The sequence below is a fragment of the Ornithorhynchus anatinus genome, chromosome 16 (genome assembly GCF_004115215.2).
Source record: "Ornithorhynchus anatinus isolate Pmale09 chromosome 16, mOrnAna1.pri.v4, whole genome shotgun sequence".
In the NCBI taxonomy this organism is placed as follows: Eukaryota; Metazoa; Chordata; class Mammalia; order Monotremata; family Ornithorhynchidae; genus Ornithorhynchus; species Ornithorhynchus anatinus.
In genome coordinates this window covers 36,315,366-36,343,262 of record NC_041743.1, presented here as the reverse complement: position 1 = coordinate 36,343,262, position 27,897 = coordinate 36,315,366, and the positions used below count along the sequence as shown (strand labels likewise).

Sequence of the window (27,897 nt, the reverse complement as noted above, 5' to 3'; positions counted from 1 at the left end):
GCGCGCGCGCGCGCTCGCGGCCCCTGTCCCGGCCTCGCGCGCGCGCGCCTGGGGCCCCGCCCCCTTCCCGCGCACCGCGGTCCCGGTTTAGGGCGCGTCGCCATGGCCCCGGAGCCGGAGCGGTAAGGCGGCCGGGCGGGGGGCGGCGCGGGGGTCCCGGGGTCCCCCGGGATGGGGCGGCGGGATCCGGACGGGGAGCGGGGCCCGCAGGTGAGCGGCGGGGCTCGGGCCGCTGGGGCGGAGGGCGGCCGGAGGAGGGGGCCTTGTCCCCCGGGCTGGGGGCGAAGGACGGACGGCGGGGTCAGCGCCGCTTCACCCCCCACCCTCCCCCTCCATCCGCTTCTTAGGGAAGGGGTCCCTGGGGGTCCCCCCATCAAAGCCACTAGGCCCGCCTTCTTCTCAACAACCGCCCACCGGGCCTGCCGAGAAGTGGGGGAATCGAGCCCGATAACGTTGCTATTTCTTAAGCGAGCACTGTTCTAAGCGCCGGGGGTGGTCCCCCATCAGGTGGTCACCGTTCATCCCCCTTTGACAGCTGAGGTCACCCAGGCCCCGCCAAGTGAGGTGAATGTCCCACAGCTGACAAGGGGCAGAGTCGGGATTCGAACCCGTGACCTCTGAGTCCCCGGCCCGGGCTTTTTCCACTGAGCCACAACTTTTCCAGCTGTCAGATCTCCCAGCGGGTTCCCGGGAGAGTTGGGGGTGGGGGAGACGCCCTTTGTGGGCTCATTTGTATTATCCTATTTATTTTGTTAATGAGGTGTCCATCCCCTTGATTGTATTTATCGTGATGATGATGTCTTGTTTCTTCTGTCCGTCTCCCCCGATTAGACTGTGAGCCCGTCATTGGGCAGGGATGGTCTCTATCTGTTGCCGAATAGACCATTCCGAGCGCTTAGTACAGTGCTCTGCACATAGTAAGCGCTCACTAAATACGATTGAATGAATGAAAGAGCAGAGGGACGGACCCCTTCGCCCGGATTTGGGAGGGGGACACGACCCACAGAGGGGTCTGTGTTTGACGGGTGGCACTTCTGCCTTCACCTGGCCTCTGGAAACCTCTGAACCTTACTGAGCTCCTGATGGACGGGGAACGTGTCTGGTTGTTGTCGTTTGGTCCTCTCCCCAGCGCTCAGTACAGTGCTCCGCGCACCGTAAGCGCTCAACAGATATGATCGAATTCATTCAGTCGTCTTGATTGACCCCTTCCTGTGCACAGAGCACTGTACTGAGCGCTGGGAACGTACAGTTCAGTAAAAAGAGACAACCCCTGCCCACAGCGGGTTTACAGTCTAGAATGAATGAGCTATGGGCTGGTGGACCCTCTTGACCTCCCCCTGGTCTACCGGCGTCCTGGGCCAGGTCTCTTCCCTGCCCCCCACCCTTTTCCAGCCCTGTTCCCTTTTAGCTTCTTCTCCCGAGGCGAGGGAAATTACATTTATTGAGGAAGATGCAAGTTGCGGGTGAAATGGAGTTCCCGGTCAGAGTCCAGTGGGTTGGAACCTTTGGCCACAGGGAAGGGTCAAGGGTTTGCTTCCCTCATCCCATCGCAGGCATGGGCTGAACTGGGGCAGGTCGGACACTGACCAACCAAAGAGTCGGTTTGGGCACCCATGGAACTTTCGGTTCTGCTAGCCTGTAGTCAGTGTGGATGCTTAAGCCCCGTGCCATCCGACACAGAGTCGGATGGCAGAGACAAAAGGCAGCCATCTGCCAAGCTGCCAGCCAGCAGGCCTCCTTTTCCCCTCCAGGAATTTGGGCTAGACAGATCTGTCTCCTGCACCTCCCATCCTCAGGAAATAGGGGAGTGAGTTGTCTGGGCCATCTCCTTCCTGGGGGTAATCCCAGGGCTATGTCAATGGGATGAAACCCCAAGTATCCTTCTGCAGTTACCCCCCCCTCCCCCCCCCCCCCCATGCAGGGATGATCCCCAGGGTTCAGGGACCTGCCTTCCAACTCGATTGTCCTCTCCCAAGTGTTTAGTACAGGATTCTGCACCCAGTAAGTGGTCAGTAAAAACCACTGACTGATTGGGAAATAGGATGATTTGGAGGAGAGGGATTGTGTTAAGAGTAGAAGGGGATGCCCCTGCCTCTAAAATGTAAGCTGCTTTTGGGCAAGGAATGTGTCTGTTTATTGTTATTTTGTACTCTCTCAAGCGCTTAGTACAGTGCTCTGCACACAGTAAGCGCTCAATAAATGCCACTGAATGAATGGGTCTGAGCAGAGGCAGAGCTGGCTGTCCCTCCCCCTGCCTCTCTTTTCCAAAGGGCAGTAAGGTTCGGTCTGAAGTCTAGGCTGGGCGATGGATGCTTGAGTTTTATTTCAGATCAGCCTTTTGCTTTGTGACCCCAAACACATCCGCTGACCTCTCAGACTTCGTTTCCTCTTTCCCCGACCCGATTGTGTGTACGGGCATTGTCTTCCCCTCCTCCCTCCTCTCTCCAGACTCATTCAGTCGTCTTTATTGAGCGCTCACTGTGTGCCGAGCACTGTACTAAACACTTGGGAGAGTAGAGTAGAACAGACACATTCCCTGCCCACAAGGAGCTTACAGACTCCCAAGGTCCCAGCTCTCCTGGGCTGTAGCTGATCCACTGCTGGAGTGGACGGGGAAGGAGCCTGAAGGCCACCTCTGATCATGGAAATTTTAGGTCCCAAATCTGAACTCGGGGCAGGCACGTGCAGCCGAGGATCTGGATAGCGGGTCTGCCCTTTTACCCTCTTCAGCCCATTCCTGCCCCCAGGCCTACCCCTCCGTGCCATCCCCTCTTCCTTCTCCTCCTCCTCTGCCTCTTCTCATGTCGTTGCCATTTTTAAAAGTCAGGAAGAAAGCAAACCCTTTGGACTTGGCTAACTGTGCCATCCTGCCTAATCTGCCTGCCTAGCCTATTTCTCCACTTTCCTTTGTTCCCATTCTTGTGAGAGGAGCAACAACACTCCTCTTACTCCCCCTCTCCACCCCCAGCCCTCCTCACCTTGCCGTTCCTCCCCTGGGCCTGCGGGTTCCGACTGTGCCACCTCTGCCCGAGAAACTAGGGACGAGGGAGAGGGACGCAGAGCAAACTGGCGGGGAGGGAGGGGAGGAGCCTAGAGAAATGGAGCCGAGGTGCTGTCGGCTCATTCCTGTGTTCTCATCCCAGATCTGGGTGGTGACCCAGATTCAGGTTCTTCGTCAGGATGTTGGGGGCGCTGAGGGGAGTGGTTGTCACAGGGAAGACGGAGTGGAGCTAATAAACCTCCCGGATTCACCCTCAGAATTGAGCTGATGGTATACTATTTTCCCAGGTCGTCCTCTCATTCCCATAAAGTCCAGGTCCTAGCCTAACCACCCCCTGCCCCTCAACCAGCCCAACCCTAACGTTACCTCCCCACCGCCAGCCCAGGGCCTAGCCTAACCCTCATCTCCCCCAAGCCAGCATAACCTTAACCTCTCCCCAAGCCCAGGGCCTAGCTTAATCCCGTGTGCCCTCTAACCTAACCTGTCCGGAGTCCAGGGCCTGTCCCCCCACTGTCTGCTTTGGTGGTGCTCAGACACTGTCGAGCCATTCCGCCCGGGGCTGGTCACATTGCCCTTTGCTGACCCTGGCTTATAAGAGTCCCTCAAGTCCAGGACCCCTTGAGCAAGGCCTGGGGTCCTAAGCCACATTACCCTGGTGCACAGCCCCAACTGGCTCAGGAAGTAGGAGCTGAGGGCATACTTTGGAGGGAAACTGAGGCTTTTAGAGTGATCGGAGGGGGTTCTGGCTTGGAGCCAGGTGTCTGTCTGCCTGTCTCCACTCTGCAGTGAGACCAGCCCTGGCCCTTCTGAGATCTAAAGCCTTTCCCCAGGAGCTCGTCTGGCAGGGAGCGGGCCCCCCATGTCCCCCAATCCATGTTTTGGGGTGCAGGGTGTGTGGGGCTCATCTGTCTTGGGGTGATCACTGTAGGTCGCTAAGCCTGAACCACTATGCTTGGGCATGTGTTTACCTATGTGTGAATGGGTGGTCCAGGGTGTCCAGGCACCTGGGGGGTCAGTCCCTCTCGGTCTGATCCTTGAGCCCCCAGCTACCTGTTGCCCCCTGGCCTCTCCCCCTGCCTGGCAGCTAGGGTAGATATCATTAAGCTTCCTATTTGGGGCTACATACTCCTCTTCCTCCTCCCGCTCCTGCCTCTCCCCACACTCTTCAATCTTAAGCAAACAGCAGCTCGCTGGGCCCCTTGTGAAGTAAACAAACAGTGTGTGGGAGATAGAGTCTGTGCCCAAGCTGCCTGGCAGTCTGGCACCCATGGAAGCTGAGCCCAGAGCCATTTCACTTGGCGGAGGGGGCCCCCCACCCAAGATGCTTCTTCCCCTTCATTGTAGCGCCCCTAAAGAGAGGGGGGCTCTGGTGTCTGAGAAGGGGTTCCGGGAGGGGAAGGTCCAGGGAGGGACCCAGGGAGACCAGAGATCTGGCTTTGGTGAATCCTGATCCCGGACTAGAATGGGTGGAGAGAGGCAGCAAGGTTAGCCACCCATCAAGGGATTGTACTTAAACAGTCAGTCAAATTTATTGAGCACTTACTGTGTATAGAGGACTATGCTGAGCACTTGGGAGAGTACAATTCAATGATATAAGAGATTTGTAGACCTGTTGCCTGCCCACAACAGGCTTACAGATTAGAGGGAGAGACAGACATTAATATAAATAAATGAATTATGGACATGTGCATAAGTGCTGTGGGGCTGAGGGAGGTGTAATAATAATAATAATTATGGTTTAACTATGTGTCAAGCACTTGTTTAAGTGCTGGAGTAGATACAAGGTAATCAGCTTGTACCACGTGGAGCTCACAGTCTTAATCCCCATTTTACAGACGAGGTAACTGAGACGCAGAGAAGTTAAGTGACTTGCCCAAAGTCACACAGCTGACAATTGGCGGAGCTGGGATTAGAACCCATCACCTCTAAGACTGCAAATCCAAGTGCAAGGACAATGCAGAAGGGAGTGGGAGAAGAGGAAATGACGGCTTAGTTGGGGAAGGCTTCTTGGAGGAGATGTGCTTTCAGTAAGGTTTTGAAGGTGGGGAAAGTCATTGTCCGATATGAAGAGGGATGGTGTTCCAGGCCAGAGACAGGACGTTGGCGAGGGTCTGTGGTGACTGGATGAAATTGAAGTACAGCGAGTAGGTTGGCTTTAGAGGAGCAAAGTGTGCGGGTTGGCTTGTAGGAGAGCAGCAAGGTGAGGCAGGAGGAGGCAAGGTGATTGAGTGTCTACTGCCTGGACAAGCCAGGCAGGAAGAGGATGGACATCCTTCCAGCAGTGGCTGGCTTTCCCAGGAACCATATCTTGTCACAGAAGGGAAACTGAGATCTGGAGAGTTGAAGGACCCGGTTGAAGCCAGCTCTGAGAACGGATGCTCATCTGAGAGATGGTCCTCCAGAACCAGAATCTTGCCTGGTTCATGTTGGGTCATTGGGGGGTTGGGTGGCTCTCGGTTGTTTTGGGAACCTTCTTCTGACCTGGGCAGAGGATCTTCAGGGGAGCCTGGGAGTCTCCTTGGATTGGAGGTGGGGGATCCCAGTGAGTGTGTGTAGAGTGATTTTCCCCCTCCCTGCTTTTCCTCCCAGTCATCCAACTCTGACCAGGGACTGCCCATCCGGGGCCTTGGCTCCAAACAGCTGTCCAGTTCCTCCTGGGTTTTGGCCTGGAATCTGGCTGGAGGCCCCAGCTTAGTCAGTGATGAGGCAGAGAATGGCATTCTGGATTGGCAGACTGTGAGTCCCAGTGGGACAGTGGAGAATGGGGCCGATCCAATAAACTTGGGTAATAAGATTAATAAAAAATGTATTTCTTAAGCACTTATTCCGTACCAAGCACTGTACGAAGTGCTGGGATAGGTACAAGATAATCAAGCCAAACACATTTTCTGGCCCACATGGAGTTCACAGTCTACAAGGGAGGTAGAGTAGGTAACTAATCCCCATTTTACAGATGAGGGAGCAGGCACAAAGTAGTTAAGTGACTTTCCCAAAGTCACACAGCAGGAAAGTGGCAGAAACAGGATTAAAACCCAGGTCCTCTGACTCCCAGGACTGTGGTCTTTTCACTAGGCCCTGCTGCTTCTCTGGTATCTTTCCCAGCACTGCACAGAAAAGCAGTGTGGCTTAGTGGAAAGAGCATGGGCCTGGGAGTCAGAGGACCTGGGTTCTAATTCTGACTCTTCCAAATGCTTGTTGTGTGACCTTGGGCATGTCACTTAATTTCTCCTTTCCTTAGTTCTCCCTCCTGCAGAGACTGTGAGCCCCATGTGGGTCAGGGACTGTGTCCAACCTAATTCACTTATATCTGCCCCAGTGCATAGAACAGTGTTTGACCCATAATAAGAGCTTTAACAAATACTGTCTTAAAAAGTACTATCATCATTATTATTATTAGTCCTCTCCTCCAGCAACGATCATTTTCACGGAGCCCTTTCCCTTCCTCCCCTCTTGTGGGAAGGATCCAGAATGGCAGTGGCTGGGGCAGTGGGAGCTATCTCTCTCAGTGGGCTTGTGGGAAGGGCAAACATCTTGAGGAGGGAGAGATGCCATTTGGAGGGGCCCAGGCCCGGAGTCACCTGCCCAGGTCCAGAAGTCTGTAGGCCTCACTACTACTGTCCCTGAGGCCAGTTTCAAAGCAATAAGAGCCTCCTCTGTGGAAAGGAAGTGGAACGGGAACAGATCGGGTAACCTTCCACTGGGGCCTGTCCTTTCTTGCTTCACCCTTTCTACCCACTCCACACCCCCCCGGACACGGGCAGCCCCGACTTTCCTCTCCCTCCCGCCCTTCTTGCGTCATGGGCCCCACAGGCCCGGCCTGTCCTTGCCCCAGAGCTTGGAATTTCCCATGAACTCATCTCATTTTCCCAACTCCAGAGGCATCTAAGCAATGAGTATCCCCAGGGGCAGTCAGGAGGGAGGGTCAGGCAGCTGAATAGGAATGATACTAATAATCATAGTAGTAATAATGAAGGTGGTTATTAGGGGCCAAGCACTGTGCTAAGAGCTGGGAAAAGGCAGGATAATCAGATCTCTGTCCTACAAGGGGCTCACTGGCTACAAGGAAGGGAGAACAAGTATTTCATCCCTCTCTTACAAATGAGGAAACTAAGACCCTGAGAGGTTAAGTGACTTTCCCACGGTCGATCACAGCAGCAGACAAGTGGTGGAACGGGAATCTTGGGTCTCCTGATGGATTCGGAATCCCCCAGGGGTTGCGAGGGGTTGGTGGTGGGGGATGGTGGGGGGGGGTGGTGCTCACTCTTGCACTCTTAGGATGGTGTGATTGTAGCCTTAGCAGAAATGGGTTCTGGCTAAGGTCTTGGGCCTATTTATTCTGCTAGAGAAGAGGGATAAACCGCTTCATTCCCCCGTCCCTCTCTTCTTCCCATCTCCCTTCCCTGAGAAGCAGCGTGGCTTGGTGGAAAGAGCACGGGCTTGGGAGTCAGAGGGCATGGGTTCTAATCCCAGCTCTGCCACTTTGCTGTGTGACTTTGAGTTAGCCACTTAACTAATCTGTTCTTCAGTGACCTCATCTGTAAAATGGGGATTAAGACTGTGAACCCCACATGGGACAACCAGATTACCTTGTATCTACTCTAGTGCATAGAACAGTGTTTGGCACATAGTAAGCGCTTAACAAATACCATTACTATTATTATCTCTGCCTCTCCCTCTCCCTCCCAACCCTCGCTCCCTCCCGCCTAGCCCCAGGGCACCTGAACACTGCAACCGGCCCTCGGGAGGAAGGGAGGGAACGGAATGGATTCAAAGGTCGTTTGGGGGCGGGGTCGCCCCACTGTCGGGTGAATAGCCCAGGGCCCCAATCAGGGAGGGAGGAATTTCTGCCCCATAGCCCTGCTGCCGAGGGCAGGGCCCGGCCTGCCCCTCGGGGGCCCCAGGGAGATGCGGTCACCCCGAAATCTTGTGGGCCCGAGGTGGTGGTGAAGGGGTGGGGTGTTCCCGCACAGTCCTAAAGCTGCCCTGACCCAAGGCGTCTCTGAGCTTCTCCCAATTTCCTCCCCCTCCCCCTGGCCCCGTCATTATTTCGGACATTGCAAAGTGCTCTTTTTTTAAATGGTATTTGTTAAGCACCTACTATGTGCTAGGCACTGTTCTAAGTGCTGGAGTAGGTACAAGATAATCAGGTGGGACTTTGTAAGCTTGTGGGCCGGGAACGTGTTTGCCGGCTCTGTTGTGTTGCACTCTCCCAAGAGCTAGTACAGTGCCCGTAGTAAGCACTCAATAAATAGCACCGATGATGATGGCATTGATGATGTGGCTCGGTCTTAATCCGCATTTCGTTGATGGCCCGGTCTTAATCTTCACTTTGCAGATGAGGTGACTGAGGCAGAGAAGTGACTTGTCCAAGGTCACACAGCAGATAAGTGACGGAGCTAGGATTAGAACCCAGTGCCTCCGATTCCCAGGCCCGGGCTCCTAACACCAAATCACGTTGCTTAGTCATTCGTGCAATCCAGTGCAAAGCACTGCGCGGACAGCTGGGGAGTGGTCCGAGTCCCGAGGGAGTGCAGAAGCTAAAGGTGGAAGGGTCGAGGCGGGGGAGACACATGGAGAGCAATATCAGCTCAAATTCAGCAAAAACACAAATTGAACAAGAGCAGCAGCAGGCAGGCAGGGCATCGCTGTCGGGAGGGAAGAGTCCAGACTGTCGCAACACAACACTTCAACTCGCCAGGAAGCTGAAGGTCCCCCTGGGAGGGGAGAGGGCAGGAGAGGGGTACTTTTCTGTGTCAGCCCGTGTCCTCCCGCCTTCCTCTCCCTCCCTACTCCTCCCCGCAGGGCCCAAGCTTGCATAACTTCCCCGCCCTCCTCTCTTTCCTCTCCGGGTAGAAAATTAACCGGCTTAAAAGCTAATTGTGTGATTGGCCTTAGGGAGCAGGAATCCATGTCGCTGTTGAAATGGGTTCCTCTGTTTCCCAGGAAGAGACCGGACCAGGGCTGAGAACTGACCCCTCTTCGGGTCAGACACGGGGCTTGGCCCAGGTTGGGGACGGGGGGTGTGGGTTTCAGGGCTTCTTCCCCAGTGGTGAGGAAGTTCCTGCACGTTCTTCTCTGGGCCAAGGGATATGAGAGCCCTCTGACCCCTGCCCCAAGGTCAGCCCCGCCTGCTCAGTGGGAGGAAGGTTATTACGGGGCACCCTCTAAATCCACCCCACGGGGTCAGCGATGAGGTGCCGCGCTGAGAGGTGGGAGGCCGCCGGGGGAAAGAAACGTGGGGGACTGTGGTCGTTTGTTGCCTGGCAGTGAGGGATGTGAGCAGCAGGAGGTGGCATTGCTCTGCCCGCTCTGGGAGAATGGGGGTCGGGAGGATGTTTTCAGAACTTAATTAAAGAGCTGTGGGGGGAGCAGCTGCTTTCTGTCCTGAGCCGGGAGCAGCTGGGGTTGCAGGCTTGGACAGTGGAGTGGGCAGGGAGGGGATGGGATCCACTGACCCTTCCCTCTCTTCCCTGTATCCCTCCCTCCTTCTTTCCCTCCCTTTTCTCCCCCGTCCCTCCGGGTCCCTGGTTCTAGGGAAGATCAATTTCAGGAAACTCCCCTTTTCTGGTTTTTCCACCCGCTCCAGAGCAGGTGGAGGGAAGAGTGCCGGTTTGTGTTGAGAGAGAGGCAAGGAGTGGCTGTGCCTGTGGCCTTTCCAGAGGTCACTTCAGCTATTCCCCTGCCTTGGGGCAGGATTGGAGAATAGGTGAGTTTGGCCTTGGCCCTGGCCCGCCCACACAGCAGGGAGTGGGTGGAGAGGAAGGGCCCAGGGCTGTGTGTGCGTGTAAAATAGTACTTCTCCTGCTGATGGTTAAACAAGGCTGTTCATTATGGTGCGGAGAGGGGGGAGAAGCAGACGGAAGCGCCTTGGGGGAGACCCCGTCCCTGTTCCCAGAAATCACATGGGTCAAATCCGAGCTTCCTTGTTCTGGGCACTGAGTTTGCTGATGGAGAAAGGGGAGGGGCAGGGAACTCTGCACCATGACTGGAACAAGGAAACACCTGACTCCATGGGTTCAGAGTTGACTACCAGCCCGGGATGCAGGACACCGGGGTTTGACCCTCACACACACACACCCCCCAACCCCCATGTCCCCCATGACCTCTCTCCCTCCTCTGTTCTTTCCTGGGCCTGGAGTGGGGTTAGGGGATGGGGCAAAGAGCTTAAGGCCCTAGTCAGGCAGAGATAATCAATCAACAGTATTTACTGAGAGCTTACTATGTGCAGAACACTGTACTAAGCATTGAGAATTGGCAGACATGTTCCCTGCCCATAACAAGCTCATAGTCTAAGACAAAGCAGAACTAGCCCAGTGGATCTGGGTGCACTTTGAAGGTGTCTTCTCTGGCAGGAGGTCATAATAATAATGACGGTATTAAGCCCTATGTTCCAGGCGCTGTACTAAGCACTAGGGTGGATACAAGCAAACTGCATTGGACACAGTCCCTGTCTCATGTGGGGCTCACAGTCTCAATCCCCATTTTACAGGTGAGGTAACTGAGGCCCAGAGATGTGAAGTTGGGGTGAAAGTGTGAGCCCCATGTGGGACAGGGACTGTGTATGGGACTATGGGAGGGCATAAATCTGAGTTTGGCTCTCAGGTAGGGGGCTGTTGGGGCCACAGACCCCAGGCCTCTGAGGACTAAGGGGACCATCTGTCACCTTCGGGAAGACTATTCCACTTGGACCCATCTCTGCATCAACGGTTGTTTGGGTTTTTTTTGTTCTTTTAGAGTATTTGTTAAGTGCCAGGCACCATACTCAGTGCTGAGATAGATACATGAAAATCAGGTCGGACACAGTCCTGGTCCCATGTGGGACTCAAAGTCTCAATCCCCATTTTCCAGATGAAGTAACTGAGGTCCAGAGAAGTGAAGTGGCTTGCCACTACAATCTAGAAGCTGTGTGGCCCAGTGGAAGAAGCACAGGGCTGGGAGTCCAGAGAGCTGGGTTCTAATCCCAGCTCCGCCGCTTGTCTGCTGGGTGACCTAGGGCAAGGCAGCTAGCGTCTCTGTACCTCAGTTTTCTCATCTGTAAAATGGGCATTAAACATCTGGCTCGCCTTACCCCTTTGACTGTGTTCCCCATGAGGGACAGAGATTGTGTGTGGCCTGACTCTACTTACCCCAGTGCTTAGGACAGTGCTTGACACACAGTAAGTACTTAGCAACCCTCACAATTACTTTTATTGTTACACTGGCTCTGCCCACACCTGCGTGACTTTGTCAGCCCTCTCAGCCCTAGCCCTTCCAGAGTCCAAATCTCTGCAGCCGGGTTTCCCCCGATGACCTTGGCCGCACTTCTCCCTTACTCCTCCTGCTCCCGCAGGCCCTCCCTGGGCATGGGCATGGCGGGCAGAGCTGCGGGCTGTGTCCCGGCTGCGGGTCAACTGGGACCTTAATGCAGGGCCAGTCGGGCTAACTGGGCCCTTCTCGGCGATGCCTAGTGTGCAGTTGCACTCCTGGTAGACTGGGAGAAAGTCAGCAGGGACTTGGAGTCCCCCACCCCAACCCCAGCCCCCAATCTTATTTGCAGTCGCAGTGGGGTGGGGGCACAGGCGGCTGAGGCCATGGCCCCTCAGTGGCTGCTCGTGCGTATCATGGCCATGACCGCCTGGTCCCTGGCTGGGCTTTGGGGCCCTCACCCCGTCTTCACCAAAGTCTTTCTTCCTGCAGCTGGGCCCGGCCCAGGGGGGTGAGCCTGTCGCTCTGGGGCTGTGCCTGAGTTGTGTCCTAGCCTAGCGGAAAGAGCACGGGCCTGGGACTCAGGGGATCTGGGTTAATTCCAGCTTTGCCATTTGCCTGCTGTGTGACCTTGGACAAGTCCTTTAACTGCTCAGCGTCTCCATTTCCTTATCTATTAAAATGGGGATCAAATACCTGTTTTTTCTCTCAGACTATGAGCCCCATGACGGACAGGGACTATGTCCAATCCACTTATAAGCGCTTAGGATGGTGCTTTGTGCATAGTAAGCACTTAACAGATACTACTCTTCTTCAAGTGCCATTGAGTCACTTTTAACACGTGGTGACTTCCACAGATACATTCTCTTCAGAACATCCCGCCTTCTGTCATAAAGTAATTCAGGTATTTGTATCCATAGAGTTCTCTTGGTAAAGATATGGAAGTGGTTTACAGTTGCCGCCTTCTGCCACAAATCCTATTACTGATTAAAAAAACCTCTCTGGCCTGCCCTCTGTGGGAAGAGAAATCATATCATGCATGTACTTGAGGTGAGGGGTGGGGATTCAGGGTGAACAGGGTCCCAATCTGGCCGGGGCAGAGAGGAGACACTATTATTCTTAGCATCATTATTGCTATCATAATCATCATTATTAATAGCATTTGCCACCAGGCAGAGCCCTGGGGGACCAACAGAATAATCAGATCAGGCAGTCCTTCTACCACATGGGGCTCCCAGGCTAAGGGGGAGGAAGAACTGTTAGTTCCCATTTTACAGATGAGGGAACTGAGAGAAGTTAAGTGATTTGCCCAAGGTCACGCAGCAAGTAGTGGCCTGCTGTGGGAGATTTGCCTAGGGCCGAGGGGCCGTCGTGAGCCCCTCCAAGGTGGGGGACTCCAATTCTCCCTGGGCCTCACTGAAATCCCCCTCCCCACTTCCTTGGGCTGTGGGAGAGGCCAGGCAGTAGCTCTCAGATCAAAAACACACACACACACCCCAACACCCCCAAGCCCTTAGTATAGTGCTCTGCGCTCAATAAGTATGATTGAATTGAGTGAACGCAAACATCCCCACCTACCCCCCCCCTCAACCCGTGACCCAGATGCATTTAGCACTTGGACCGTCTTCTCACCTCTGGTTGGAGACTCAGCCACACAGGTGTGATAGGAGGTGGGGAAACTGAGGCCTGGGAGCTGGGCACTGGGCTAGTCTGATCCACGGTGGGGTCTACCCAGCCCGTACAGATCTAGGAAAGACTGCCAGATACAAGCTCCTCCTGCCAGAGATCTCAATCTTCAAATCCTGTCTGAGCAGGAGCAGTGGCGGGCTGGGGCATGTTCATCTCCTGCCTTCTAGGGGATCACCCACCTAGCCCCAGGCAGAGGAGGCGTTTGAAGCCCCACAAAGGTGGGAGAACAGGAAGCTGAAAGCTGATGCATCAAACAAAAACTCCTCTCCATTGGCTTCAAAGCACTCAATCACCTTGCCCCCTCCTACCTCAGAGCTTCGCTACTCTCCTACTACAACCCAGTCCCCACACTTGGCTCCTCTACTGCTAACCTCACTGTTCCCCGATCCCGTCTGTCTGATCCCACCGCCCCCTATGCCCATGTCCTGCCTCTGGCCTAGAACGCCCTCCCCCTCATATCCAATAGACAGTTATGCTCCCCTCCTTCAAAGCTTATTGAAGGCACATCTCCAAGAGGCCTTCCCTGACTAAGCCCTGTTTCCTCTTCTCCCACTCCTTCTGCGTCTCCCTGACTGGCACCCTTTATTCATCCCCCCTCCCAGCCCCACGCACCTAGGTACATATCTGTCATTTATTTATTTATATGAATGTCTCCCCCTCTAGACTGTGAACTCATTGTGGGAAGGTAATGTTTCTGCTTATTGTTATTATATTGTACTCTCCCACACACTCTGCACACAGTAAGCGCTCAATAAATATGAATGGGTGGCAGTGGTGGTCTGGGAGGTTTGCCTCCGCCGACGGAGCACGGACAGGAGACACTGGGGAAGAAAGGCAGGGGGACGGACAGTATGACCTCTCTGACCCAGCTCCAGCTCAGAAATGGGGTCTGGGAAGATGGAGACGTGGGGGGTTTCCGGGCCCGATGGGGCCAGCTGGATAGTTTGCGGGGCTGTGGGCTCCACAGTCTGTGACAAGGAGTAAGTGCCCCGAGCCAAACGGCTCAACTTTCCATCCTGCTCTGTCTGTGTAGAGATTATTCAGGAAGCAAACATCAACAGGCTCATCCTGCCCTCCCCCACCCTCCAGGAGTCAGGTTTCTTGGCCCTGCCCCGGGGACCCGACACCCATGACCCGTCCAGCCCAACGGGCAGATAAGGTGGGCTCAGCTCGGTCCCCTGGGAAGGCAGGGGCTGGAGGTGGGGCAGGGGGACTGAGGCTAGCCCTGACTTAGCCATGCAGACTGTTCCTGGCCATCTGAAACCCAGGAGGGCCAGGGACTGAGACAGGGCAGGGAATAATAGTAATAATAGTATTTGTTAAGCGCTTACTATGTGCCAGGCACTGTTCTAAGCGCTGGGGTAGATACAAGCTAATCAAGTTGGAAACAGCCCATGTCCATTGGGGTTTGCAATCTGAATCCCCATTTTACAGATATGGGAACTGAGGCACAGTGAAGTGACTTGCCCAAGGTCACACAGCAGACAAGTGGTGGAGCTGCGATTAGAACCCAGCTCCTTCTGGCTCCCAAGCCATGCTACCCACAAGGCCGTGCTGAACTGGTGTGGTCAGAGGCCGGGCTGCCCTCAGCCTCAGTTTCCCCCCTCCTGGCCCAGTGCTGAGGTCAGCCGGACCGGCATCTTGCAAGTGGGGTTTTTGGTCAGTGCCTCTTTCCCTGGCTTGTTTTCCAGAGTCCCAATGGCCCGGCATCAGGACAGCCACCGGGCGTGGGGGACCCTGTGACCCCGGTTGCTCGGTGCTACCCCCTCCGCCCAGGCTGCCCTGGCCCCTGGACGGTCCTGGCCGCAGGCAGCAGGAAGCAACAGCAACAGCACAGCCTCCCCCTTAAGGGGGGGGGGGGGACGGGCGGAGGGGGGCCCAGTGGGGACCCTGGGTCCCTTCCTCCTTCTGAAGGTCCAGGAGGCCCTGCCCCGGGAAGATGCCAGGGAGCTTGGGGTCACTGCTCCTGGGCCTCCTGATAGCGGCTGCTGCGAGCCTGACCCCACGGAGGTCGGCCGTGGACCTGGACGTCACCCCGAGGATGACCATCCCCCATGAAGGTGAGATCTTCCTGGGCCACACCCTGGGGCCTGGAGCTGGGCCTGAGGGACCACCAGGCCTCAAGGTGAAGAATTGGGAATGGGGGAAAGGGGGTGGCCTGAGGGGAAGGGCAGAAAGGACAGGAGAGTGTCTACAACTGCCCCCCCGCAACACACACACACCCCTACACACCTGTTTTCTCCCCTCCTCCCCTGCAGAGCTGACTGGCACCCGGCTCTTTGGTGGCGGCACCCTGAACTACTCAACCCTCCTGCTGGAGGAGGCAGCCGGGTTGCTGCTTGTGGGGGCTCGTGGAGCCCTCTTCTCTCTTAACTCCAGTGACATTGCCGACGGCGCCCACCGCGAGGTCAGTGAGGGGTCCCCCTCCCACCCGCTCTGTGCCCCCCTCCGGTTTTAGGCGTACACTAACCTGCCTTCTCTGGGGGTGGAGATGCAGGATCCCCCAGGTGGATGGAGCCAGAGCTGCCAGGAGTCCCACAACACACCGCGCTAAATGGGCACTCGATAGATTCTCCCTGCCGGCAGCGTCTGAGTCAGGTGGTGCTCAGAAGAGACCAGGGCTGGTGTATGAGGCCCTTCCCAAAATGGCCTTGCCCACCCTGTGCTCCACCTCCCGTACCTCTTTGCTCCCTGCTGGGCCGGCCCCTGCTCCCTCCAGTCCTCGGGCCCGACCGTGGGCCGACCCACAGCCTGACACCAACTCTCCCCTCCCGTTCCACCGGAGAACAGCCTCGAACCACAGCCCGGCAGAACGTCTGTCCCTCCTAGAGGCTGTTGCTCCCAACCCGAAAAGGAGGACCTGAGGTGTCCTTCTGTCAACCTTCTCCAACTCCATTTTCCTCATCCTTTCCTCTTTCTCATTCTACCTGGGATGGTGCCCTGGGCCAGAAGAGGAGTCCTTTGCTCCCTGCTGGGGCCCTGTCCCAGCGAAAGGGGTGGGGGACGCAGAGAACTGACCTTGGGCTGCTTGGCCAGAGGGAGGGGGGAACTGGTAAGGGCTGGGTGCGGGCTCTGGGTGGCAGGATTCCAGGCCGAAAAATACCCTCCTCCCAACTGCAAGTCCGTTACTAGAGTCGGAGACACAGCTGGGTTGAGGAAACCCACCAACTGCCAAGTAGTTAGCTAAAGCCCCCTCTTCCCTTTGCCCCACCACCCCACCTGCCACCCCAGGGTCTCAAGAAGGGGCCCCGGCCAGGGTCAGAGCCTGAAGATGGCAGGATTGGGCTGGGCGGGAACGGTTCTCATTGTGAGACACATCCCCGGGCCCCCTCAGCTCGTTCTGGGGGCGGGGGTGGCTTGGCCTCCTTCCTTTCCGGGTCGCCGCTTATCTGGGAAGTCACAGTCGTGTCTATTAACCGCAGAAGCGGCTGAGGTTTCCTTGACGGGGGCGAAGAGAGCTGGAAGGTTTCTGTCGTGGGGTCCCTCCAGCAGCTGCCAGAGCCCCGAGAGAAACTGGGGGAACCTCCCCATCCAGCAGAGGAGAGGGGGATGACCAGAACCCCCAGGAAGTCACCCCCTCCTTTCCCGCTCCCGACCGCCTCAGCCCACCCTCTTCTTCTCACAGATCCGCTGGGAAGCGTCAGCAGAGACACAGAAAGACTGCCTCAAAAAGGGAAAAAACAACCAGGTACACGCCAGACACCCCCCTCTCCTCCCCTCCCCACGGAGCCCCCAGAGGCAGGGCCAGCGGAGGGTGAGCCAGAGGCCACCCTTTCCTGTTGACTCAAGGCTGCCCCTTCCCCCGCCTGGACCAGCAGGAGAGGGTGAGGGACAAGTTGGAGGTGGGGCAGACCTTGTCACTGGGTGGGGGTCCCCCTCGGAGGGTGGGAAGCCCTGGGTGGGCAGCGCTCCCTCTTACCAATTTATTGAAAGGGCCCAGACTGTCAGATCATCAGCGCCCCCTTAAGGCATGGGGTGGGGGTGGAAGTCAGACAGGGAGCTGAGGGGGCAGGCCTCCAGCCTGGGTGAAGGCCTCACCCTCCCCTCTTTCTTCTCCCCCGACCCCAACTGTACACCTCTCCCCCCCACCCCGGCACCAACCCCCCAGACAGAGTGTTTCAATCACATCCGGTTCCTGCAGCGGCTCAACGGGACTCACCTGTATGTGTGCGGCACCCACGCCTTCCACCCGCTCTGTGCCGTCATCGTGAGTGCCCCACCACCCCTGATCTCAGAGTTTGAGGAGGCCAGCCCCTGATTGCAGAGTTTGAGGAAGCCAGCCCTGCATAGACCTGACCTGGCCACACCCTGCACTGGACCTGTGGCCAGCAGTGGAGCTGGCCAGAGCCTCCTTCAGTTACCCCGGGACAGCCCTCCACCCGCAGAACCCCAGTGCCCCTCCCCTCCCCTGTGCCCTGCGGGATCTCTGGTTGTCTAAGAAAGAAGGCGAGCCAAGGGTTTCTGCGTGTGTGACACAGTGGGGGCACAGGCGGATGTCCCGGGGTCGGGGGGGTGGGGTCGCTCCCTGGAAAGTTTAAGCCTCTGGTGGGCTGGGAATGAATGTGTCTCAGGCTTCTGCTGTACTTTTCCCAGCGCTTAAGTCAGTGCATTGCACCCGACAATGGGCACTAAGTAAATTCATTCAATAGTATTTATTGAGTGCATACTATGTGCAGAGCACTGTACTAAGCGCTTGGAATGTACAGTTTGGCCACAGATAATTTTATCAGTGATAGTATTTGTGGCTGCCCTTCCTCCTGCTCCTTCACCTCCTTCTCCCCCACCACCACCCCCAACTCCATGGGGACCTGAAGTAATTTGCTGGGATGGGAAGAGGCAGAGCTCGGGTGGAGGTATATGCGTTTGTGCATGCATGCGTGTGTGGTGGGAAAGCTGAGTGGGGGGTGTTCTCCATCCCCTGGCCTTGGGTGAGTGTGCTCTTCTCTGCTTTCTCTAGGATGCTGACAAGTTTACTTTACCTTCCAGCTTTGAAGAGGGGAAGGAGAAGTGTCCCTATGACCCTGCTCGAGGCTACACGGGGCTTATTGTAGGTGGGTGGATGGAGAGGCCTCCCTCCACCCCTCTCTCCTCCCCTCAGCCTGACTTCTCTTCCCCGCCAGCCCGATTTCTCCTCCTCTGTGCCTGACTTTTCTATGCCCAGCCTGACCTCTCCCTTCCGTGCCCCCTCCCCACCTGTAGCCTCCAGTGACGCTGATCTCAGGGACAATGCTGAGGGAGGACGTGGGGGTCTTCCCTCCCCAGGTTCCCTGGGGTCGGTGGGGGGGTCAGGATCCAGGGGCCGGCCAGCTGCGGAGTCCTCGGGACTAGCAGGCCTTGACGCTGGTCTTCCCACCCACCAGATGGGGGGCTGTACACCGCCACGCGGTACGAATTCCGCAGCCTCCCCGACATCCGGCGCAGCCTGCATCCCCGGGCCCTCAAGACCGAGGAGTCGCCCATGCACTGGCTCAATGGTAAGGCCGGAGTAGGGGCGGCGGGACCCCAGGCGCTGGCTCAGTGGCCAGGCCGATGTTGGGGGCGGGAGATGGGGGGCGGTGGGCAGGGAGGCCCGGGCACCGGCTTGGCAGGGAAGCCCAGTTTAGGGCCAGAGGTGGTTGTGGCAGTAAGTCCTCTGGGGGCAAAAGTCCCGCGGTCCGGGAGGGGGCAGGGACTTCCCAGGGCTGGAACACACCGAGGCCCCAGGGAAATAACCTCCGGTCTTCACAGCACTGAACTGGAGCCGAGCTGAGCCTGGGGCAACAGCAAAAACTTCCTCTTTCTCTCAGCTAGAGGGTGGGCTGCCTGCCCCCCCCCCCCATCACCTCACAGTGAGGGAGCAGCCAGAGCCCCCATGGGGATCGAAGGTGTCCAGAGCTGGAGGGTCAGGCCCATAGCCTATGGGAGGGGGGGAGGGGACAAGAGCTGACTGGGCAGCTGAGGTCAACTGCCCTGCCTGAACCTTGGCTTCTCGCCTTCTCTTCCCTCCCCTGGCCCCCACTCCACCCCGACCCCTCCACCTCTGTCTCTCCCTCTCCCCGGGCCCCAGATGCGGAGTTTGTGGCCTCCGTCCTGGTGCGGGAGAGTCAGGGCAGCTCCGTCGGAGACGACGACAAGCTCTACTACTTCTTCACGGAGCGGGCGACGGAGGAGAACGGGGGCATTTTTGACCGGAGCCGGGCAGCCCGGGTGGCCCGTGTGGCCCGCGTCTGTAAGGTGAGAAGGCGTGCTGTGGGGCGGAGGGTCAGGGGGTCCTGGGGTGGGCAGAGATCAGGCTGGAGGAGGATCTGATCCGGGGAAGCGGGTGAGGGTCCAGGAAGCCACGAGCAGAGCCTGGAGTCAAGCTGGTGAGGACTGGGGGTCCTTGCTGCTGGCCAGGCTGAGGACAGAGTGGATCGCTGGTAGACACCAAATCCGCCAAGTAGTTTGGGACTGTGGGGGTCGGGGTGGCGGGGCTTCAGCGGGTTTGAGGGAAGAGTCGAGGCAGGCCAGCTGGGTAATTCTCAGGGCAGCTTGGCACAGAATGAGAGAGTAGGAGCCCTCAGCCCTAGCCCTCGCCATTATTCCTTCGGTCCTCGCCATAGTTCCCTCTGGGGACTCGGGCTTCCACCTGACTCCTCTCTGTCCCCTCTGAGTTTTGCCTCTGGCCCTCATTCTGCTTCCAGATCCCTTCTCCCTCCCCCCAACTACTCCACCCTCTCCCGACCATCCAGAGGGGAAACAGGCTCTGGAAGCCACTGTGTGAGTCTGAATCAGGTGCATCCTCCCCTGAGTGGCCAGTTGAGGCCTGGGAGGAGGGAGGTCAGGCGAGAGATGAAGGTGATGACAGGGTGGGGCTCTCTCACCCACCACCTCCTCCCACGTCCTAGTATCTCTCCTCCCTCTCTCTCCCCCCCGCCTCTGCCACTGGGACCTAGGGTGACCTGGGCGGGAAGAAGATCCTGCAGAAGAAGTGGACCTCGTTCCTGAAGGCCCGCCTGGTGTGCCACGTGCCCTTCTACGAGGCTCTGCAGTCTGTCTGTAGTTTGGATGGCGGCGCCTGGCGTTCCACGCTCTTCTACGCCACCTTCACCCTCTCCACACAGTGGTCAGGAAGGGAACGGGGTGGGGACCACGGGGAGGGGACCAGGTTGGGGTACGGACCTGGAAGCCTCATGCGGGGGCACTGCAAGGGACCCAACCATCTCCACTCATCCCCCAGCCCTGCGTGAGGGAGGGGTCCCAACTGCCTTTGAGGGATGGTGGTCAGACAGGAGGAGAGGTGGAGAGAAGGGGACCCGGCGAAGCCCCCGGCAGAGACCGGTGGAGAACATCTCAGGCGGAAGAGTGCTGAGGGGCCTGTGCTCAGTTTTCCCTGGTGGGCTCCGCACCTTCCCATCTGGGGACCCAGCAGGGCCCGTACTTCATTCATTCATTCAATCAGTCTTATTTATTGAGCGCTTATTGTGTGCAAAGCACTGTACTAAGCGCTTGACAGAGTACAATATAACAATAAACAGACACATTCTCCTCCCACAATGAGCAGGAGCTTGGTCTGGAGAGGCTCTAGGCAGTGTCTCCTGGCACTTTCACTTCTTTGTGGCTCAGTTACCTCATCTGTAAAATGGGGTGAGCCCCATATGGGACATGGACTGTGTCCTGTCTGATTAGCTTGTATCTACCCCAGCACTTACTACAGTGCCTGGCATAGAGTAAGTGTTTAAAAAAATACCATAAAAGGAGGGGAGGGCAGTGAGGATCCCTGGAATAGCTGTTGGATGGCCAGGATGAGGAAGGAGGACCCAGCTGGGGGACCCAGGAGGAGTTGCTCTTTTCCCATATCAATCAATCAATGGTATTTATTGAGTACCTATTATGTGCAGAATACTGTACTATTCACTTGGGAAAGAACAATATAACAGAATTAGCAAATAAAGAGAGTCACAGTTTCCAGAGGAAGGGAACTCTCCACCCCCAAACTGTCCTGGGAAGAGGAGGAACTGCTGGAAGCAGCCAAGATGATCCCCAAGGGTTCACAGTCTGAGTGACCCTAAGGTGACCCCGGGGCTAGAGCCCCACCTGCTCCCTGCCCTCCCTGCCCTCCCTGCCCTCCCCGCCTGCCTTTCTCACTCTGTGACGTAATTCACTGTCCCACTTCCCCAGGAGAAGCGTGGAGGCCTCAGCCGTGTGCCGCTACAACCTGACAGAGGTGCAGGCCGCCTTCGCCGGCCCCTACATGGAGTACCAGGACTCCTCCCGGAAATGGGGACGCTACGATGGCAAGGTGCCCGAGCCCCGGCCTGGATCTGTGAGTGCGGGGCTGCTGGAGCCAGGCGCTGGGGCCCTGGGTTGCAGGGGTGGGGTGGGGCCGTCCACCCTGGACACCTGGTTGGGGTCCCGACCCTGGCATGTCACTCCATCTCAGGTCCCTCCCCTCACCCCCAAGGAGATGGTGTCCTCCAACTAAGGGTAGAGGCCTGAGAGGCATGGAAGGTGCCACTCAGAGGTGGAGGGCGTCCAGGTTCAAGGGGAGTTGGGAGTCCAGAATGGAGGACCAGAGGGGTGTTAGGGGAAGAGAGGGGACAAGTTCTGGGATGGTTCGTCCTTAAGAGAGAGCACTGCTGGCACCTGGCTCCTCTGAGTGTCCTGGGGTCCCAATGGCAACCAGCTCCTGGGCTGGTGGGACTATGGGGCTGACCCAAGAGCTCGTGGAAGGCGGGAATTTCCCCACCCACCCAACCCGCGGCGTTAAATTTCTCTCCCTCCCACACCCCTGCAAAACTCCACAGTGCATCACAGATGGGTTGCGGCGTCGCGGCTACAACTCGTCGCAGGACCTCCCCAACAGTGTGCTGGACTTTGTGAAGCTGCACCCGCTGATGGCCCAAGAGGTGGGGCCCGCCGGGGGGCGCCCACTGCTTCTCAAGAGGAACGTGCTGTACACCCAGCTGGCCGTGGCCCGAGTGGATGCGTTGGATGGCTGGCCTTACGACCTGCTCTTTATGGGGACAGGTGGGCATGATCTCCTCCCTCCCCCCTCTCTCCTTCCCATTGCCTCCTTCACCGGCTGCCCTCTTGCAGGGGATCAGGGGTCAGATAGGTAGCCTGGGGACTGGGGACCCACAAGCGGCCCACCCTGACCCCCGCTCCTTCCTCAACCAGGGGACGGCTGGATCCACAAGGCCGTGGTGCTGGGCTCCGGGGTGCACATCATCGAGGAGATCCAGGCATTCCCGGAGCCCCAGCCTGTGGAGAGCCTGGTTATCTCCCTGGCCCAGGTCAGTCTCTGCTCGGTCCCGGGGACTCTGGTCAGTAAGGAGGGTCCCTGGTGCTTTCCTCTCTTCTCTTCCTCTTGGCCCTCCCCTTCGATAAGGTGCCAGGCCTCCGGGCCCAAGCTGCCCTGACCAGCAGACCTCCTCTTGGGGACATAGCCTTCTGGACTCTCCCTTCCCCCCTCCCTCACCGCGCGCCCCCACCCTGCTTCCCACCCTGTCCCCGGGCCCCTCCCTTGTTTGTGGAGCCTTACCCTGTGTGGTCTGCAGCGGCCCCTCTCCCCCACAAAGCAATTCAGCTGCCATCGTGCCCATGGGAAGTAGTTCCCACCCCGGCAGGTGAACCCGGCCTCGCCTTGGATTTGGTTTGTTGTTCGGGGCAGGAGAGGAGGCTGGGAGGGGCTGATGGGGTGGAAGGTGGGGCATCCTCCGGGCTGACCAGCAGGCCCCTTGGCCCTCTGGCTCCACAGCACAGCCTGTACGTGGGGGCGCCCAGTGGGGTCCTCCAGCTGCCTCTGTCCAGCTGCTTCCGCTATGACTCCTGCTATGCTTGCATCCTGGCCCGTGACCCCTACTGCGCCTGGGATGGGCAGCGGTGCTGCCAAGTGGCCAACGTGACCAACAGGTAATGGCAGAGACGGGGTGTGGCTAGTTGGCATCAGGGACTTGAAGGGGGCGAGGGGTCTGGACGACCCGGATACCTACATCTGCTCACATCTCCCGTTTCCACCATGCTGTGCTGCCTTATCCTCTTGGGAGTTTGGTTAACCTGCCCAGCCCCTGCCCACCCTCAGGACTTTGGGGTTTGAAGGCCAGAATGGCTTAGCCTCTCCAGCCTACCAGGCTCCTGGCCCGCCTGCTTCCCTCCCCACCACACCAGGGAGGGTCAGAGTCAACCAGAGCAAGAATGAGTCGGGGGCTGGGGGTGGGAAGGGGATCTTGCATCCATGAGGGTCTGCAGGGAGGTCGCTGGGCTCAGGGTGGAGCTGGCAAGTCAAGGAGCGGCTGGAGAATGCAGGCGTGTGTACACACCCTGTACGTGGGATGGAAAGGTGTCCTGGATCTGTATGTTGTCAGTGTTGGCCACTGTTCCTCTTTTCTGCACAACTGGAGTGTCCATCTGCCTCTCCAGCTATTGCCAGGGATTTCCTCGTGCTCATTTCCTTGTGAGAGTGTCTCTGTCTCTCTCTCAGGGAGGGTCTGGAGTAGACAGATGGGGATGGGAGAGGAGAGTTCAGTCAAAGGCAGCACTCTCAAATCCAAGTCACGACTCCATGGGAAAAGGCCAAGCCCGTGCTCCGGCACTCAGTGTTCCCATCAGCAGGCTGGGAGAAGGACTGCAGGGGCTTTGTTTCAATCTCCAGTCACCTGTGTTTGGGTCGCAATTCACCTTTTCATTCCCATCTGCTCACGACCCCGTCTCTGTTTGAATGGCACAGGGCGGGGCTGACCCAGGATGTGGAGCGTGGGAATCGTGGCTGTGTGAGCATCCAGATGGGTAATGCTTCTATCTTTCTGCCTGCCCTTGCCCTGGGAGGGTACTGGGGTGGTGGGGGTGATGCGGGGAGTCCATCCCACACCACGGGAAGCGGGGCCTTGCTGTATCAGTGTCTGCTTACTCCCACTTGGGGCTCACAGTCTAGGTGGGAGAACGGATGAGGAAACGGAGGCACAGAGAAGTTCAGGGAATTGCCCAAGGTCACCCAGCAGGCAAGCGGATAGAGCAAGAGCTGAGGAATCGAGAAGGAGCTGGCTTCTAATTCCAGCCCTGTCACTTGTCTGCTTTGTCATCTTGGGAAAGTCACTTCACTGTGCCTCAGTTACCTCATCTGTAAAAGGGATTTTAAGATGGTGAGTTCCATCTGGGACACGGACTGTGTCCCATCTGATTACCTTGTGTGTACCCCAGTGCTTAGAACCGTGCCTGGCACATAGTAAGTGCTTAACAAATACTATTTAAAAAAAGTGGCGGAGCCAGGACTAGAACGTGAGTCTTCCAACTTCCAGCTGTGGGCTCTTTCCACTAGACCACGCTCATCTTCCAACATCAGTCTGAGGTGCTCTGACATTAAGGAGTGGGTGGGTCACCACAGAGTCATCCTGGGTTCCTTTCTCCACTCAGACAGGGAAAAGGCTGAGGGAGTCTGCCTAGTGACAGATGTCCCACCCCACTGCCCTTCAAACACCCCCCTGCCCCACCCCGACCCTAGAGTCCACCCGCCCCTCCCCGGCCCCACCCACGCGAACGTCGGTGATGGGCTCCTCCCACAGCTCCGCTCTGGCCGCCCCCGAAGAACCGGACCGTGATCCGGGGCGACGACGTCCTGCTGGCCTGCGACCAGCCGTCCAACCTGGCCTGGGCCCTGTGGCAGCTCAACGGAAGCCGGACGCTGGCTGACGGACAGGAGGGCTACCGCGTCGGGGTGGACGGGCTCTTGGTGACCGACAGCCGGCCGGAGCAGAGCGGCCTCTACCGCTGCTACGCCCAGGAGAACGGGCTGCGTACCCTGCTGGCCGCCTACGCCCTGACCGTCCGGCCTGAACCCCCCGGCCGCCGGCCCCCGCCTAACGAGCTGACCCCGGCCCCGGTGTCCCCGGCCCGCGTGACGGCCGACGTGAAGTTGGCATACATCCTGGCGATCGCGGTGTTGGGGGCCCTGTGCCTGGTGCTGGGCACCGTGCTATTGCACGTGGCCTGCCGGAGCCGCCGCCGCCGGGGCAAATTCAGGCCCGGTCTGGGGCCAGCTCGGGCCTGGCCCGGGGTCCACCTGCCCGTGGAGCTGCACACGGTCTCGGGCCAGAGCCCAGGGCCGGACGGGGGCGGGGCCGGGGATGGGGCCGGGCCGGAGGGAGAGCCGGGCCCGGACCACCCCGCCGCCCACCTGCAGATCATCCCCGGCGAGGCCCCGGCACCCTCCCCGGCCCGCCGGCCGTCCCCGCCCCCGCCGCCGCCGCCCCCGCCTCCCTCGGAGTTGCCTAACGGGCTGGGGGCGCTGCCCAGCATGCTGCGCAAGATGAACGGCAACAGCTACGTGCTGCTGCAGCAGAGCGAGGACGGGCCCCCGCCCCACTTCAGCTCCTTAACCGAGGAGCTCAGCAAGTTCCTGGAGAAGCGCAAGCATACGCAGCTGGTGGACAAACTGGACGAAAGCTCCGTCTGAGACCCTGCCACCCCCAACCCTGTGTCCCCGTCCCTCCCTCATCTGCCCTCCCACCTCCCCCCGCCCGAGTTCTTCCCTCCCTCTGCAGGTTAGGGGTGGGGCGGGGGGCCGGGGCCACACCTCCCACCGGCGTCGCTGCCCGAGGGGTCCTCCCCCCGAGTGCCCCCCGGGCCGCAGCCGACTCTCTCCTCCCCAGCCTCCTCTCCAGCCCCGGCCCACCGTCAGGCCGTGCCGGGTCTCGTGATTCTATGTTGAACGTTATTTATAAATATGAGAGAAATCTTTCCCTGAACACCACTGGGGAGTTTGGCCCCTCAGACCGCGGGGCGGGGGCCGGTGGTGGGGATGGCTGCTGCTGCTGCTGATCCCAGGGCCCCATCTGCCCCTTCCCACCCCCTCCTGTCCTCTCCTGCCCCCTTCCTGTCCTCTCCTCTCACCGCTCACAGGACCCGCCTCCTCTGCTGAAATCCCGAGAGGTAAGTGCTGTGACGAACCTAGGGTCACCCCCATCCTGCCCTCCCCTCGCCCCCATTTCCCCCAGAGCAAGGGATTGGGGAATGCCCTGGGCTACAGCCCAGATTTCTCACAGCATCCATGCATCTCGGTTCTGCTCCCATTCCATCCATCGGGGAGGGCAGCACGGTGACCACACACACACATTTGGGGCAGCTGGCAGCCCTGATGGCCTGCTCCCACCACACCCCTGCTGGTTTCAGGCTGACCCCAGGGGCCCCAGCGAGCGGGACCCCAGCAGGCTGGACCTCTAGCCCCACATGGGGTGGGATGGCGGGGATGACTGGGAGCTTCACTTCTTGTGCCCTTGCTGCCCTGGGTACCAGCTGCTCCACAGAGCCCCTCTCGCCAAGGAAGGCCCAGGGTTACCCGTGGCCCACATGCTGGGTGGAACAGAGAAACTGGCATCTCCACCTCCGCTCCGGGAACTGGGCCCCAGGGGTTCTCTCCCTCCCAGAGTTGATATTGGGTCAGTAGGGCAAGCAGGGCACCAGAGACCCCAGTAGCTCTGACCCAGACTACCTGGAGAGGGAGGGGGCGGGTCTCCAGGGAGAGCTCTGGGCTGGCAATGCACCCATTGGGGGAGCAGGGAGATTTTTTAAAAGCTGAACTTGGCTCCCTTCCCAACCCCCCCAACTCCTCCTCAGTCCTCCCCCCACCCTCACCAGTAACTCCTTGCCCTCTTTTTTTCCCCAGGATCCGAAGGCTCAGTTGGGCTCTGAGGCCAGGGACCTATTTGCCACGGAAATCCAGGACCGGAGCAGAGCTGCCACTTGCAGGGACTCTCACTGAGGCTGTGGCGGTCTTCCCTGGGTCCTGGATCCTTCCAGCTGTCGGCGGGAGGTCCGCGGCCATCATTACCTCCTCTGCTATTCCTTGGGAAGGGTGGGACCAGGGTCCAGAGCCCAGGGCCTGCTCCGTCGCCTTCCCCCCGGGGGCGGACAGGTGTGGGTCTGTGCATGTGGGAGCACTGTTCTCCCCTTTCTGCTCTCCTCTTCAACTTCTCATCCCGCATTCCAGCCCCCTGCCCTGGGAGGGCATTCTGGGGCTGAGTTTGCCTCTGTCCAGGAATCCACTGTGGTACAAAGGAGGAGGATTGGTGTGGCGGGGGGAGGAGGGAGTGTTCCTAGCAGCCATGCATCCTAATCTCTCCACCCTCAAATTAGGGCTCTTCACCTCAGCTGCATCCTCCGAGACCCTCCCCTAGCCACCCCGGAAGAAGAGGGAGGAGGGAGGTCAGTCCCTTGAGCCCGGTCTCTACCAGCTCTGGACTCCAGGCTCCATCTTTTCCACATCTTTTGCCTTTTCCACACCCTCAACCCCTTCCCCAGTTCCACCTTCCAGTACCAGACAACCACTGTCTTCCTCCCCACACCCCAGCCATAACCAGGGGCTAAGGCAAGGTGCCCAGATTCCGTGCTCCTGGCCTGAGTCTCCCCTGCCCTTCCCCGTGGGGTCGGGATGGGGTGCTGACAGATGGGGAAGCGGTAATGCTCCATAAGGTAGTTTGGGGAAGAGCAGGCACCCTCCACTTAGACCTATGCAAAGAGCAGGGAAGGGCTGAGGCGGGCAAATTCCGGAGCGAACAGAGTTGTGCTGGGCTGGGGGTCAACACCTCGTTCTCTGTCCGGCTCCCGGGCTAGACCGTGGTTCCAGCAAGGCGATGGACAATCACGTGGTGGACTCGTCTCCGGGCGGACGGCCCTTCAGGTCCCCGGCCTCCTAGGGCACTGCACCCCTTCCTAGGGTGGGAGAACCTAGAGTCTTCGTTTGTTTTGTAAAGAGGATGTGAAAACTGAACATTGTACTGACATTTTACTCATCTGGGTCCCCACTCCCCTGGCCAGTGAAGGAGGGGGAACAGTCTCTCCTGAACCTGTCTCTAGCCCCCAGCCCCTCCCAGTTGGGGATTGGGTTTTTCCTCTGGCCCCCAGGTTGAATGTATTTATTACGAGAATGGCTTTATTTTATTACCTCCCATTTGTCCCCCTCCCGTGAGGCACTGGGGCTGAAGCAGCACCGCACAGGCTCTGTGAGTCCATTCTGTCCCCTGCGCCCTCCTTCCCCCACCAGCAATCAGTAAACGTCCAAAACCCAGGCA

The 27,897-nt window shown here is 58.3% G+C and overlaps 1 protein-coding gene across 2 annotated transcripts; it reads left to right on the top strand.

Moving 5' to 3' along the window:
• The first annotated feature begins 60 nt into the window (after positions 1–60).
• On the top strand, positions 61–27,897 carry SEMA4G (semaphorin 4G). 2 transcript variants are annotated; one of them, XM_029080523.1, is made up of 16 exons: positions 61–122; positions 14,566–14,934; positions 15,133–15,281; positions 16,500–16,562; positions 16,987–17,081; positions 17,861–17,925; positions 18,235–18,348; positions 18,921–19,087; positions 19,789–19,958; positions 21,014–21,158; positions 21,640–21,862; positions 22,013–22,128; positions 22,593–22,747; positions 23,562–23,620; positions 24,394–25,759; positions 26,493–27,897. In XM_029080523.1, exons 2-15 carry the CDS (start codon positions 14,814–14,816, stop codon positions 25,281–25,283), a joined length of 2,532 nt encoding a protein of 843 aa, XP_028936356.1. In that variant the 5' UTR covers positions 61–122; positions 14,566–14,813; the 3' UTR covers positions 25,284–25,759; positions 26,493–27,897. The 2 variants fall into 2 exon arrangements, with proteins under 2 accessions (XP_028936356.1, XP_028936355.1); XM_029080522.1 differs by having other exon boundaries at positions 16,983–17,081; positions 17,832–17,925.

What these genes read in the sequence shown, in the direction of transcription:
- SEMA4G (XM_029080522.1), top strand. Translation starts at nt 14,814, where the DNA reads ATGCCAGGGAGCTTGGGGTCACTGCTCCTGGGCCTCCTGATAGCGGCT. An exon ending in AAAAGGGAAAAAACAACCAG is followed by an intron (nt 16,563 to 16,982) that starts GTACACGCCAGA and finishes CCAACCCCCCAG; the next exon opens with ACAGAGTGTTTCAATCACAT. An exon ending in CTACACGGGGCTTATTGTAG is followed by an intron (nt 17,926 to 18,234) that starts GTGGGTGGATGG and finishes CCCACCCACCAG; the next exon opens with ATGGGGGGCTGTACACCGCC.